This window comes from Ictidomys tridecemlineatus, chromosome 14 (assembly GCF_052094955.1).
Source record: "Ictidomys tridecemlineatus isolate mIctTri1 chromosome 14, mIctTri1.hap1, whole genome shotgun sequence".
NCBI classification, from domain to species: domain Eukaryota; kingdom Metazoa; phylum Chordata; class Mammalia; order Rodentia; family Sciuridae; genus Ictidomys; species Ictidomys tridecemlineatus.
The window spans coordinates 49,850,738-49,864,889 of record NC_135490.1 but is presented as its reverse complement, the minus strand read 5'-3'; the positions used below and the strand labels follow the sequence as shown (position 1 = coordinate 49,864,889).

The 14,152-nt window shown below is 37.0% G+C and overlaps 1 protein-coding gene across 1 annotated transcript; it reads left to right on the top strand.

The window, feature by feature from the left end:
- The first annotated feature begins 11,790 nt into the window (after window positions 1-11,790).
- LOC101968023 (endogenous Bornavirus-like nucleoprotein 1) lies at window positions 11,791-13,649 on the top strand. The gene is made up of 2 exons (XM_078031333.1): window positions 11,791-11,838; window positions 12,633-13,649. Exons 1-2 carry the CDS (start codon window positions 11,791-11,793, stop codon window positions 13,647-13,649), a joined length of 1,065 nt encoding a protein of 354 aa, XP_077887459.1.
- The last annotated feature ends 503 nt before the right edge of the window (window positions 13,650-14,152 follow it).

The following is a 14,152-nucleotide window of genomic DNA, read 5'->3' as shown; positions in this document are numbered from 1 at the left end:
ATGAACTAGAAATTCCACTCCTAGGTGGTAAGAGTTGAACATAGAACCCATTCACCTGGCTCTCTCACTTGGGAACTGTGCAAAAAATTACCTTTTTCTTTTCCTCAAATTGTAATCCTGCTTCCAAGAACACTACCCTCTATATTCACAATATCATTGTAGACTCCTAGCATGTGAACCCCTCTACTGTTAAAGTTTTTTGTCTTTTTTCATTGCTCTCCTTTTCCCTACCCCAAATCATCCACCAATACTTACTTTGTATAGCAAAATCTACATAATCAGCAATCACCAGTCTTCTATCTTACTATATCCATTTCCTACCTTGTGCATGACCACTTTGAGATCCCCTCCATGAAAACATCAATAGACTTCGGGCAGGGGATGTGGCTCAAGCGGTAGTGCGCTCGCCTGGCATGCGTGCGGCCCGGGTTCGATCCTCAGCACCACATACCAACAAAGATGTTGTGTCCGCCGAGAACTAAAAAATAAATATGAAAAATTCTCTCTCTCTTCCTTCTCTCTCACTCTCTCTTTAAAAAAAAATCAATAGTCCAAAGTGATCAGAATGGGGGTAAAAAATGCAGAATATTAAAGGTCAGTTAATCAACAAGAAAGGTATAAAAATGTGCTTCATTTAAAGGTGAAAATAAAAAGAAAATCTTTAGACTTCATTAGTTAAAATAAAAGATCAAAAATTTGGGCTGGGGATATGGCTCAAGCGGTAGCGCGCTCGCCTGGCATGCGTGCGGCCCGGGTTCGATCCTCAGCACCACAAACCAACAGAGATGTTGTGTCTGCCGAGAACTAAAAAATAAATATTAAAAAATTCTCTCTCTCTCTCTCTCTCCTCTCTCACTCTCTCTTTGAAAAAATAAAAATTTATGGGTCTCAATAATTTGAATTATACTTATGAGTCACTTTTTTGGGGGGAAGGTGCCAAGGCCAATGTCTCGGCTTGGCACCAGAATCAGGAGGCACCACACAGCTTTGTAGGTTCAAACAGCAATTCTTTATTCCAGCTTTCACACCGCCTCCACACAGGTCCAGGGGCAATCACGTTCTGCTGTCTCCCGCACAATTCACCTACTCCACGAGGCTCTCTCCAAATCCCATTTTAATCTCACGAGAACTCAACAGGAACAAGCAGCAGGAACACCCTAAGCCCAGCAATAATCTTCAACTTCCAACTTCCCTAAAACCCATTATCTTAAACTGGCAATGCCTTAAACTCAAGGAGCCGGTTACTTCCTCAAACCTGATCAGCTCTAAACCCGGATCCGCCTTGGTCCTTGAGCAAGGTCACCTTATTAAAGCATGCATGCAATGTCCCATCGAATGTCCTCTAAGCAGCATGGGGTACGCTTGGCAAGGAAATTTCGATGCGTCATTCCTACTTGGTAATGACCCTCAGCAGGAAGGGATATAAGAATATTGCTAAATTGTTCAAACTGTTTTTTTTTATGAGACAAAGAATAGAAAAATTAAAAAATATATTAAAGTAATTGTGATATCATTTTCATAAATATATATACATATTTATTCACAAATTGCTTTAACCTTATAAACAATTATAATTGTCAATACATTTCTCTCTGGGCTAGGTCCTATTATTGGAAGAAAACTTTGCCTTAGAATAACCCGATGCAGAGGTATTTAATGCAATTAACAGGCCAATAATAATAATAATAATAATAATAATAATAATAATAATAATAATAATAATAACAACAATAATAATAAGTGAGGTGGGAAGGATTTCAGGTTGTGAAGCATACCTGTAATATAAGTTACTTGAAAAGACATCACAGGAGAATTTTATATATTGTCTGAAGACAAATATGTATATATTATTTATAAAAAGTGTTTATGAGTTCTGTAGTGAGGGTGCACAAGTTCAATACAAAGCCTTTTTTTTCCTTGAATATTTTTTTTGTTGTAGATGGACACAGTATCATTAGTAGTTTGTTTATTGGCTTTTAAAAAAATATTTATTTTTAGTTTTTGGCGGACACAACTTCTTTGTTTGTATGTGGTGCTGAAGATTGAACCTGGGCTGCCCGCATGCCAGGCCAGTGTGCTACCGCTTGAGCCACATCCCCCTCTTGGGTGGCTTTTTAATGTGGCGCTTCGTATTCAACCCAGTACCTCAAGCATGCTAGGGAAGTTCTCTACCACTTATCCATAACCCTAGTCCCCAAAGTCCTTTACTTAATCTTTTTTTTTTTTTGGGGGGGGGTGTGCGTATAGTGCAGGGGATTGAATCCATGGCCTTATATCAGCAAAACAAGAACTCTACTGACTAAGCTATATTCTCAGCCCTGATCTGTAGTTGGTTAACAATGACAATGGAGCAGTCTGTCATTCAGACTTTGATTCTATGCCCACTTGGCTCAGGTTGGAGGCAGTGCCTGAAGCCTTGACCAATCAGTCACTTAGGTGAGAAGTGTCCAATCCTCACGCAGCCAGTGATGAGGGGAAGGGCTTCCACAATCTTCTGTTCCCTTTGTGTCTGGAACCCGCCATTTTTTCAATCATTTTATAGGCTTCTGTCCTGGATCCGGAGCCCAGGTGTCTGTGCTATGCAGAATCTGAAAACAAACCACAGGGAGAACACTGAGAACCCTGAGAGTCAGGAAATGGTAAGTGTGCCTTGTTATATTGAGACTGGGTAGGAAGGTGGCTTAAAGCTGACAGGAATGGCAATGGTGCAAATTGGTAGTAATGGCTAGGGACTCCTCGTGGTCCTCTCCAGAGTCTTGTGGCCAGAGGGTCTCTCTGTGGTAGCTTAGCCTTCACCTCCCTCGGACTAGTCTAGCGAGGCTTAGATCAGCAGTTGAAAACTTGGGCATTTTATTCCATAATTGTATGGTGTTTTCAGCTTCTTTCTAAAGCCCTTTGTGAGCTTCCATGTGCCTTGAGTCCAGCATGTCTCCAGATTGCATAGTGAAGACAGATAATTACCAGGAGAGAACTACAAATCCATTTATTGTATTCAAGCATAAGAGAGGCTTTTAATTTTAGGGATTGTTACTCATGAGGGTTTGTTTGTTTGTTAATATGTGTATGTTGTTTTCTTTTTGGTACCAGAAATTCAACCCACAGGTGTTCATTCACAGATTCACATTCCCACCCTTTTTTAAATATTTTTATTTAGAGATAGGGTCCCTTTGAATTTCTTAGGGCCTCACAAGTTTGATGATGCTGGCTTTTAACTCATTCTCTTCATGAGTCATGAGATTTTTAAATGTTGCAGAAGCAGTATCTCAAATCCAAAACAAAAATCTGAAATCCAGAACTTCAGTTTAGCTCTCCATAGGACTCAGAATAAACCCCTAGTTTTCTAGCTCTCTGTTCACATATCCAAAACTAGGGTTCTCTGTTCACAGATAATAAGTATAAAATAGAATAGATAGTATAATGACCATGTAATGCGGATAATGGGCCTCACTCAAACACACCTGATGGCTAACTGAAAGATGTTAATGAGCACCATTAAGGCCTATTTCAAATGTAAAAGACCTTTTAGCCCACTTGTGGGAACACCTTCAACAAAGTCCTTTGTCCCAGGGGTGATTCCTCATTGAATTTGAAGAAAAAAGGATTGGTCACAGAAAGAATGAAAGTGAACCCATATGGTAGTCAAGATGCCTTTTCCAAAGCCTATTCTAAATGCATTATGTTTCATGTTCTGCCCAAAACCATCAGTAAACTTCTAAGATGGCACACAAAAATGAGTTTTTTTTGGTTTTTTTTTTTGTATTATTCCTCATACTACATTTCTTCTTGCTTAAATAGATTTTTTTTTCTTCAAAATGTATGAGACAATCACCCAGATTCAATTTGCAAACTGAGAAATTTTGGTGTTGGGGTGCAGCGGAGCATCGGAGGGGAGAAACCACACAAGAGACTCACTTCATGCAATCGCAGGGGGGAAGTTTATTGAGGATCCTGTTCCAGCGCGCTGGGACTCTGTGCTCACTCAAGAAGGGAGAGCGGCTCAGAGCCCAGAGCAGAGTTCAAGCGGAGTTTAAGTACACTTTTCGGAGAGGGTGGGGGGCTTTGCATACATTAGAACAAATCATCATGAGGCGCGGGAAAATTGAACAACAATTCTGAAACATGATTAGTACATATATTGGCGGGAACAATCAGGGCAGGAATGATTGGTGCTCCTAGGTGGGGTACACATTCAAACTGATTGGTTTGGACCCTGAATATCTACGTGACAAACTGCACAGGGTCTTGAATGCTTACGTGAGGAGTTGCACAGGACCCCAGTCCATAAATCACTAAATGGCCAGTAGGGCCTTGTCCTAACTGCCTCAGGAATTTAACCCATGCTTTGCAGTTTTAGAAGCAGGTTTACAAGCCTGGTCCTTTACACTTTAACTCAGGCTCTGCGGCTTAGAATCAGCTTGGAAATTTTACCTTTACATTGGTTCATATCAAAACTCCACTTTCAGCATTATTAATCATTTCCCCATGTTTTATTTCAAATGTATGCATCATTTATAATGTTTTTCTTCAAGAACTGGAGGCATTTTTAAAAGATTTTAATTTATCATTCTGAGATTTTCACATGAGAAGAAAGCAGAATAAAATAAGGTGACATTAAAAAGAATGAATCTCTCCTAATTGAGGTTTATATGTCCCAATTAAGGATTTTTAAAAACTGTAATGGGTCATCAATTGAGGGTTTATTTTTATATTAATTTGTTTGTTTGTTTATTTATCTATAGTCAGACAATCTGGGGTTGTGGCTCAAGGATAGCGCACTCACCCAGCACGTGCAATGTCCTGGGTTCGATCCTCAGCACCACATAAAAATAAGTAAATAAAAATAAATAAATAAATAACCCTAAGAAACATTCCAAATATTTCAGGAAACTTTTTTATTCTGGTGTGGCAGGAAAAAATAAATGTGGGACTAACTTGAATTTAAATTACATGCAATTTTAATCTCTCTTTCTCTCTCTCTCTCTCTGTACTGGGTGTTGACCCCAGGGCCTCATGCTTAGAAGGCAAGCACTCTACAAGCTGAGCTATTTACTCAGCCTCATTTTTGGGGGGAAGGAGACCAAGGATTGAAGTCAGGGGCAGTCTACCACTGAGCAACATACCTACCCCTATTTTGTATTTTACTTAGAGACAGAGTTTCACTGAGTTGCTTAGTGCCTCACCATTGCTGAGATTGGTTTTGAATTCATGTCTCAGTCTTGTAAACAGCTGATATTACAGGCTTGAACCACCCTGCCTGGCCAACTTCAATCTTTTTTTTTTTTAAGAGAGAGAGAGAGAAAGAGGGAGAGAGAGAGAAATTTTTTTTTAATATATATTTTTCAGTTTTCGGCGGACACAACATCTTTGTATGTGGTGCTGAGGATCAAACCCGGGCTGCACACATGCCAGGCAAGTGCGCCACCACTTGAGCCACATCCCCAGCCCCAACCAACTTCAATCTTAAGGGCTAAAGTACATGCAAATTAGATCAAAGTCCATGTCAATATCTTGGTACTATATATATAAAGTTGTTGATAGACCTTATATTCCAGTGTCTCAAATGTGCCAGACAAGTGAGCTCCACTGAACCACAGCCCCAGCCCCCTGGTACATTTTTTTATGGGGAATATTGGAGATTGAACTCATGAACACTTGACTTGAACATTTGTCTACTAAGACAAATGCCCAGGAATTTTTTTTTACTTTATTTAGAGACAGAATCTCACTGAGTTTCTTAGCTTCTCACTTCTGCTAAGGCTGGCTTTGAAATTTTGATAATTCTTCCTCAGCCTCTTCAGCAACTGGGATTACAGGCTTGCACAAACACACCCAGCCCCTGGTACATATTTAATACCAATTTTACATAGATTTTAACCAGTAGCCTTAACCTTTTTTCTAATATATATTTGATTTAAATCCATAACCCAGAAATCAGTGAAACAAAATCTAATTTTTATCTCCAACATTGCTTTTGGTTATGTCAGTGTCTGAGTTAATATTCCCCATTAAAGAATTTACTATGGGGCTGGGGATGTTGCTCAAGCGGTAGCGCGCTCGCCTGGCATGCGTGCGGCCCAGGTTCCATCCTCAGCACCACATACCAACAAAGATGTTGTGTCCGCCGAGAACTAAAAAATAAATATTAAAAAAATTCTCTCTCTCTCTCTCTCTCTCTCTCTCTCTCTCTCTCTCTCTCTCTCCTCTCTCTCACTCTCTCTTTAAAAAAAAAAGAATTTACTATGTCTTGTGTTCTCATTCTGACCTCCCATATGACCTAGTTTTGAGTTTTAGAATATCTGAAACAAGGTTCCCAGAGATTGCAAATTTTTTGGAGTATTTAGAAAACACCACTGAGTCTTGTCTTCTAGGGACCAGTTTGAATTTTAAGTATGTAGCTTCTGAAGGGATGGACTAATTGGATGCTTTGCAGCTGGAAAGCATTTTCTGATATTCTTTCTATCTAAAAGGTACTTTATTTGTTTCCTTTTATTAGATACTGTGAATAAAGGTACAATAAAAATAGATGTGTGGCAATATATTTAGCATAAGGATCCCAATTTTTTTACATATATACCCAGAGTTATTATTACTGGATTGTATGGCATTTTTTTTACCGAGAATTATTATTTATATATTTTTTATTTATTTAAATACTGGAGATTAACCTCAGGGCACTTTACCAATGTGCTACATATCCAGTCTCCAACACTTTTATTTATTTATTCATTTTTGAGAGAGGGTTTTACTGAGTTTCTTAGGACCTTGCCAAGTTCTTGAGGCTGGCCTTTAACTTGAGAATAAATTCCTAGTTTTCTACCTCTTATTCCCGTAAACCACTGGAAGTACAGGCATGTACAATTTTGCACTGCTAGTCCAAATTATTACTAGTGAATTATGTGGCATTTTTATTTTGGGCTTTTAAAGAACCTTAACACTTTTATAAAAATATATTTATTAAATTTATATTGTCACCAGCATTTTTACATATTTGTGTACCCTGGAATCCCTATTAATTATGAGATATTTGCTTGGTTTTGTATGGCTTGGTGCTGAGTATTTAACCCCGAGGTACATACCACTGAGATACATCCACATTCTTTTTTATGTTATATTTTGAGACAAGTTCTCATTAAGTTGATTGTAGCCTTGTTATGCTACTGAGGCTGTCTTTGTACTAACAATTCTCCTGTGTCATTTTCCATAGCTTGTAGAATTTTAGGAATATGCCACCATACATGACAATTTTAGATTTTTTTAAATAGCCATTCCAACAACACTGAATAGGCTGAATAAAATGTATTTGATGAGTGCATTAAATCCCTGAGGCAAGTTTATGTGAAGTAGCCAGTGTAGGAGTGTTGTGTAAAGATTAGCAAGGATTGTGGAATGTGATAGACAATATTATCTAAAGAACATATATGGAGCTGGGGATGTGGCTCAAGTGGTAGTGCGCTCGCCTAGCAGGCATGTTGCTGGGGTTCGATCCTCAGCACCACATACAAACAAAGATGTTGTATCTGCTGATTACTAAAAAATTAAAATTCTCTCTCTCTCTCTCTCTCTCAAAAAAAAATAAAATAAAGTACATATATGAAGAAAGAAATTGATGTGAAGATACTTTATATAAAAACAGAGGTATGAAAAATTGTTCTACATTTGTAATAAGAATTTCGATGCATTCCACTGTCATGTATTTAAAAAATAAAAAAATAAAAAATCTTTATATGTATTGCTGAGAATCAAACTTGAGTGTTTTGTACATTCTAGCAAAGTAGTCTACAACTGAGACACAACTCCAGCCCATGAACCCAGCTTTTTATTCTCTATTTGTAGTAATCAGAAACAACTTTAAAAATTGAAATTGCATTTATATCACTTTTAGTAGTTCAGTAATATATTACTAACTATACTTATTCTTAGTAGTTTTAAAAAATAATCTAATGGATGACTGTTATTTAAAAAAATTTTTTTTTAAGACAGAGTGAGAGAGGAGAGAGAGAGAGAGAGAGAGAGAGAGAGAGAGAGAGAGAGAATTTTTTTAATATTTATTTTTTAGTTCTCGGTGGACACAACATCTTTGTTGGTATGTGGTGCTGAGGATCGAACCCGGGCCGCACGCACACCAGGCGAGCATGCTACCGCTTGAGCCACATCCCCAGCCCGATGACTGTTATTTTTTTCCAAAGATTATTTTATCACTTTTTTAGGGCTTGGTGAAGGGTCTTTTTTTTTTTTTTCAGAATATAGATGTCTTCTATTATCAAATGCATCCATGCTAAGTGTATTGAAAATAGTGATTCTAAAAGTTCACACAATACACACATTTCCAAGACTATAGGGGAAAGGGAAAGACAATATTCACAACCAAGAAACCATTTTCCATGGAATCATAGTATCAGTGTCTAACCTGGAGTGTAATCTAGATCTTTCAGTGGTAAGTTTTTTTAAGAACCACAACCATAGGTTTTTGGGATCCTCTAAAGTACACTGAATGGCTTTAAATCACTTACTCTTCTTCAAAATAAAATTTCTGCTACCTACTTAAAAAATAAAGCACTATGAATGAGAAAGGTGAATGAGACTTAAGTTCTGTGGAGGTACTGAGGTTGACCTTTAATTATAGTTTATAAATAGTAAAATAATAAGGGCCTTAGAGTTGTCTCATCTTTTTTAACACATGATATAGAATACTTAGATGAACTGACATGAAATAATGAAAATGCATCTCAGGGAAGTGATATCACAGAAATTTTCAGGGTAGAATCTTGGAAATATGGGAAAATATATTCATATACATATGCATTTTTTTAGAAAAAAGTAAGTGATAAGTACATGAGTATGAGGGTAAATTCAGTATGCCTCATGCATTGTAGGTTGATGGTAATAACAAAATAGTAATTGAGGGGATCCAGAACTCTATAATCCTTGGAGACATTAATAGCAATTTAGAAAAAGAAAATATAGTTAAATCTATTTAGATTTACCTCTGTCCTCTGTTCCTCTTATGAATTTGATTTTGTCAACTGAGATTATGTGGGTATGGTTCTCTCTGAATTTATGTTTTTTTTTTTTTTTTTTTGTCAGCCATGTCATATAAAGCACTGTCTTAAACTCACTTTGGGGGCTCTTTTACCTTCTGTTCTGGACTGCAGAGCAGAGACTCACCTCACTCATTCTGTGCAATGAATTGACTTTTGTCAATCTTTGCAAACAATGGTTGGAAGAACAAGCATATTGGAGGGTCTTTCATATCCTATAATATGGTTGTCAGACCCGGTGGGTTAAAGGGTAGTTACTTGCTATGTTTGAAAAATATTCCCTATGAAAAGGGCTTATCTATATTTTTTGTTTTGGAAGCCCCATAAACACAGAAGAGAAGCATTAATGGTCACAAACAAGGAATGCTATAAGCCATTAGATATGAGAAAATATAAAAATAAATAAATAAATAAAATAAAATCTTCTCATAGAGCTTTTAGAGGTAAAAAGTTTATTTCTGTTTTGTGTAAGAAAACTAAAATTTCTCTTTGGCCTGACAATATTTTGATATTTTAAACTTGCTTGCAATTTCTACCTGTGTTTTGAATTCACCTATGCCTGGCTATCCCTTACCAGATAACAACTCTCTGTAGAACCTTACTGGTGCCTCATAAATTCTGGCTCCTGCCGACCAAATAACAATTCTCTCTAGATCTCAGTGGCAGCTCATAAATTCTAATGTCTGGAGCTGAGTTTATTTCCTACCTTGAAATGTTAGTCATGTAGATCCTTAACCTACAGTTTTTTTTTTTTTTTTTGTCAGGAATAAACATTTGGACAGGAATGGAAGTTTTGGTTCTCTTTTTAAGTAGTTTTATTTCTAGTGAATAATCTTTACACTATTTCTGCATTTTACTGGTTGAAATTAATTATAATTTATATATCTGCAATAAAGGTACTGAATGCAGAAAATATTATTGCTCATGTTTAAATCACCTCCATTACTTGATCTTTCCCTTTTTAAATAAAAAATCTGCATAAAACCCTCTCTTAATAAATATCTCTATCTCTGTATATTAGCAGCAACTGAGTTATAAAATTTGCTATGATAACTTGTCTCTTCATGTACTTAAAGACTATGAATTTTCTATTTAGCACTTAGGTATAATTATCTATGATGTTCTCTAGTTATTTATGTCTCTATGCCAAATTTTATACCAAGCTCTTAGTATGTGCCATAATTATTCTGTGTAGCAATGTAGGATTTATGTCTTATTTGTGACACTTTGTTCCTAGAACTGTGTCTAAAGGGAAATATGTATAAAATGATTATCCAGAAAAAAAATCTATCTAATATTATATTTTATTTTATATTTATTTATATATTTATGTATACATATTTTTATTATTTGGAAACACACTTTGGTCTGAAACTACAGTGATACTACTGTATTTTAGATTGAATTTGTTGTGAGAAACAAACTAAAAAGACTTTTCTCTGTGTTGGTTGGTGATTTTTGCAACCTCAGGAATCTAGTGAATAATAGCAGAAATAAATATGTAACTCTCTAGTTTGAGGCAGAACCACCAAACTAGATGATGTTTTGCTTCTGCTTTCTATCTTGATTATTAGAAACATACCTTTAAATTTACATAGAACACTTTTGGAATTCTGTTCTGTTAGTTCTTCTAAAAAAATCAATGAAAGTAAAAAATAATGCAGGAAAGATAAATAATTAATTCCAAACAATTCATTTCTTAAAATAAAGATTTTTTTTTCAAATTACCAAAAATTCTGAAAAGTGAAAAAAGTTAAAAGCTTTAGAAATATCCTAAGGCAATTTCTCTTTAGCTCAGAACAGTGGACTATATCTTCAACTCATTCATCTCTAAAATTGGATTATGTGCAAATATGAAAAAATAAAGTGCTAAGATGACCCACATGGCTTATAAGTTTTAAAATCCTGACAGAAGCTCAAATCTGCCATTTTTCCACTTTACAAAATACAAAATCCTAAATTTGTATACTTAACAAACATTTGCAGAAGTGTAATTCAAAATTACCTAAAAAAATGAAAAAAAATCATTGAAGGATGACCCACTGAACATGAGGGACTTATAATATTGAATCCCTTATATTAAATGTCTTTTTATCATTGTCAAAAATTTCCATGTTTATATTATCAATATATTAATCAGATTTTTTTTGATTTAATAACAAATATCTAATTTCCTATTTTATTCAGTCTTTTATAAAATTAGTAGTAATTAATATTAACAATTTAATGCTCATACTTGTTAAAGTATGAAACATATACTTTAAAAGCTATGGCTATAGCAAGTGAAAAATCCAGCCTAATTTCCTTTTAAGATTGGGATCTATTTCATCACAAAGGCATGAAAAGTTAATTTCTGCTTCATTATAAATTACTGTGATTTGTAAACTTGCTTGAAATGCCTGCCAGTGCTTTGAACTCACCCATGTCTGGTTTTCCCTGATGAGATAACAACCTCCCTGAAACTTTAGTGATGACTCATAAATTCTGGCTTTCCCTGACCAAATAACAAATCACTCTGAAACTTTAGTGGTGCAACATAAATTCTGATGTTGTGATCTAAATTTACTCCCTAAGTGCTAAACCATTTAGACCATTAACCTACTACATGTCTTTGTATTATGCTTGTGAAAATCCTGTTTTTTGTGTGAGTTCTCAAGTCATCCCCTTTTTGTAACTTTTTGTGCTATAAAACTACAGTCCTAGAGAACTGGAGTGCTGAATTCTTTTCCCATGGGTTTCAGGAGAGACTGTTATGCTCAAATGTGGGACCCCCAAAAGACCACCAAAAAACAATATCGATGTAAACACCAAAGAGGTGTTTATTTCAAGCTAGCTCATTCCTCCACACACACAGAAACTGGTGGCTTATAGGCCCTTAGCCTGGACTTTACAGCAATTTTTATAACTCTTTGGGGAAGGCAGGAACCCCACATACATCACAGCATCTCTTAGCAAATCATCACACACCTTGGGAAAATCATAAACAACTGTAAAACATGATTAGCACATTCACTGGTGGAAACAAGTTCAGTAAGCATGATTGGTTAGTACAAGATGGGGATTCATTTTAACAGATTGACTTAGGCCGTGAGGGGAGTATATGCTGAACTATATGGTTTCCCAAAATATTATCAACCACCATAAACTACTGGAAGTGTGATTTGGAATCCCAGGAATTTTCCCTGTCTCATGCTGATTGGTGGCTGCTAGGGGGTTGCTATGGATCCCCTCCTAGCCTAACTGAGTCAGGGACACCAGGCACAACAGATCTCTCCTGTTATTTGTAGATAAACAACTCAGCAGGGTGGGTATGAGTCTAGGAATGCTCTGTGTGTCTTTCCAAGGACAAGAGTCTTGCCCCCTTCTGTGGACAGTCTTTGCTCTCAGGTAGAGGCTGGTTATTCATCTTGTAACTTATGTTTTTTTATGTATTTTTTTATCTGTAGCTGGACACAATACCTTTATTTCACTTATTTATTTTTATGTAGTACTGAGGATTGAACCCAGGTTTTGCACATGGGAGGTGAGCATTCTACTGCTGAGACACAATCCCAGCCCCTTATGTGTTGTTTTTATTGGGCATTTTTACTTTAGGGTTTTCTTCCAGAGGGAACTGACCCCCACCCCGGCATAGGGGATGAGAAAGACCTTCGGAAAAATGTGATTGCTTTATTAGAAGCAGATCGGCGAGCACTGTACCACGCTGTTACACCGAGCCTAGTTTTTCTGTGTCTTTTAATTCCTAGCCTTCACGCTGCCCTGATATACAGAGGAGTCCCTCGCGAGTCCTACCTCACAACTCCTGTTACGAAAGGTGATCAAGTCCTCATCAAAACAGCAAAGCTTTATGGAGAAAAAACAGTTGATCGTGAATTGTCGGAACTAGAAGTCTCATCTATCTTCAACCATTGCTGTTCACTGCTGATCGGAGTGGTTATTGGTTCATCGGCTAAAATAAGAGCAGGTGCGGAACAAATAAGGAAGAGATTTAAGACGCTAATGGCTTCAATAAACAGGCCGGCGCATGGAGACACTGCCACTCTCCTCCAGACCTTCAACCCTCACGAAGCTATTGACTGGATCAACTCACAACCATGGGTTGGTTCTCTGGTTCTATCTCTTTTAACTACAGATTTTGAATCACCCGGCAAAGAATTCATGGAGCAGATCAGACTAGTCGCTAGCTTTGCCCAGATGACGACATACACCACAATCAAAGAATACCTCAATGAGTGCATGGATGCGACATTAATGATTCCTGCTGTTGCTGGGGAAATTAAGGAGTTTCTCGATACTGCCTCTAAACTCAAGGCCGACCATGGTGAGATTTTCAAATACCTCGGGGCCATCCGTCATCCAGACGCTATTAAGCTTGCGCCACGGAGCTTTCCTAATCTTGCTTCAGCAGCCTTTTATTGGAGTAAGAAGGAGAATCCGACTATGTCAGGATATAGAGCCTCCACAATAGTTCCTGGAGCTATAGTGAAAGAAGCTCAGCTAGCTCGATACAGGAGGCGTGAGATATCCCGAGGGGAGGATGGAAGTCATATCCCAGATGAAATTGCCCAGATCATGAAGATAATTGGTGTGACAGGCTATGCAAAACCATGAACATAACCACAAAAAAAAAAAAAAAAAAGAAAAGTTCAATCTGTCACCTAAAAAGAACAGAGATCAAAAAATAAATAAAATTTGATAATTATTGTCATTATTTTATATCAGTTCCTGAATAATATACAAGCATATATAATCCATAAGCTGAAATGACTTTATATGTAAGTTTAAGTGAAAATGTTCTTTTGCTTGGGTTAGTTCCCACTTATGGAAAAACAACCTTGCCTTAAAATAACAGCAGCCTGGGACTCTGGGGTATATTTCTCAATCAAGAGCATTTTGTGGGAACTGTCCAATTGTGTGTCATCAGGAAGGAAGAGGGTGGGCTTTCACTTCTTATCTTCTGAGTCCTCCATTTTTGCCATCTGTAGTCTCACACTTCAGAGTCACAGGTAGTTCTGCTGTGCAGGAACTCAGGATCCCAAGTAGCCCTACTCCTGAGAACAAGGAAATGGTGAGTGTGCATTGGTCTAGCAAGGGAGGCTGGGAGAGGAAGACTA

Excerpts from the sequence above, each read along its gene's own strand:
- LOC101968023 (XM_078031333.1), top strand. The coding sequence starts at position 11,791 with ATGCTCAAATGTGGGACCCCCAAAAGACCACCAAAAAACAATATCGAT. Across the intron at positions 11,839-12,632 it reads CACCAAAAAACAATATCGAT|GGTTTTCTTCCAGAGGGAAC; the intron begins GTAAACACCAAA and ends TTTTTACTTTAG.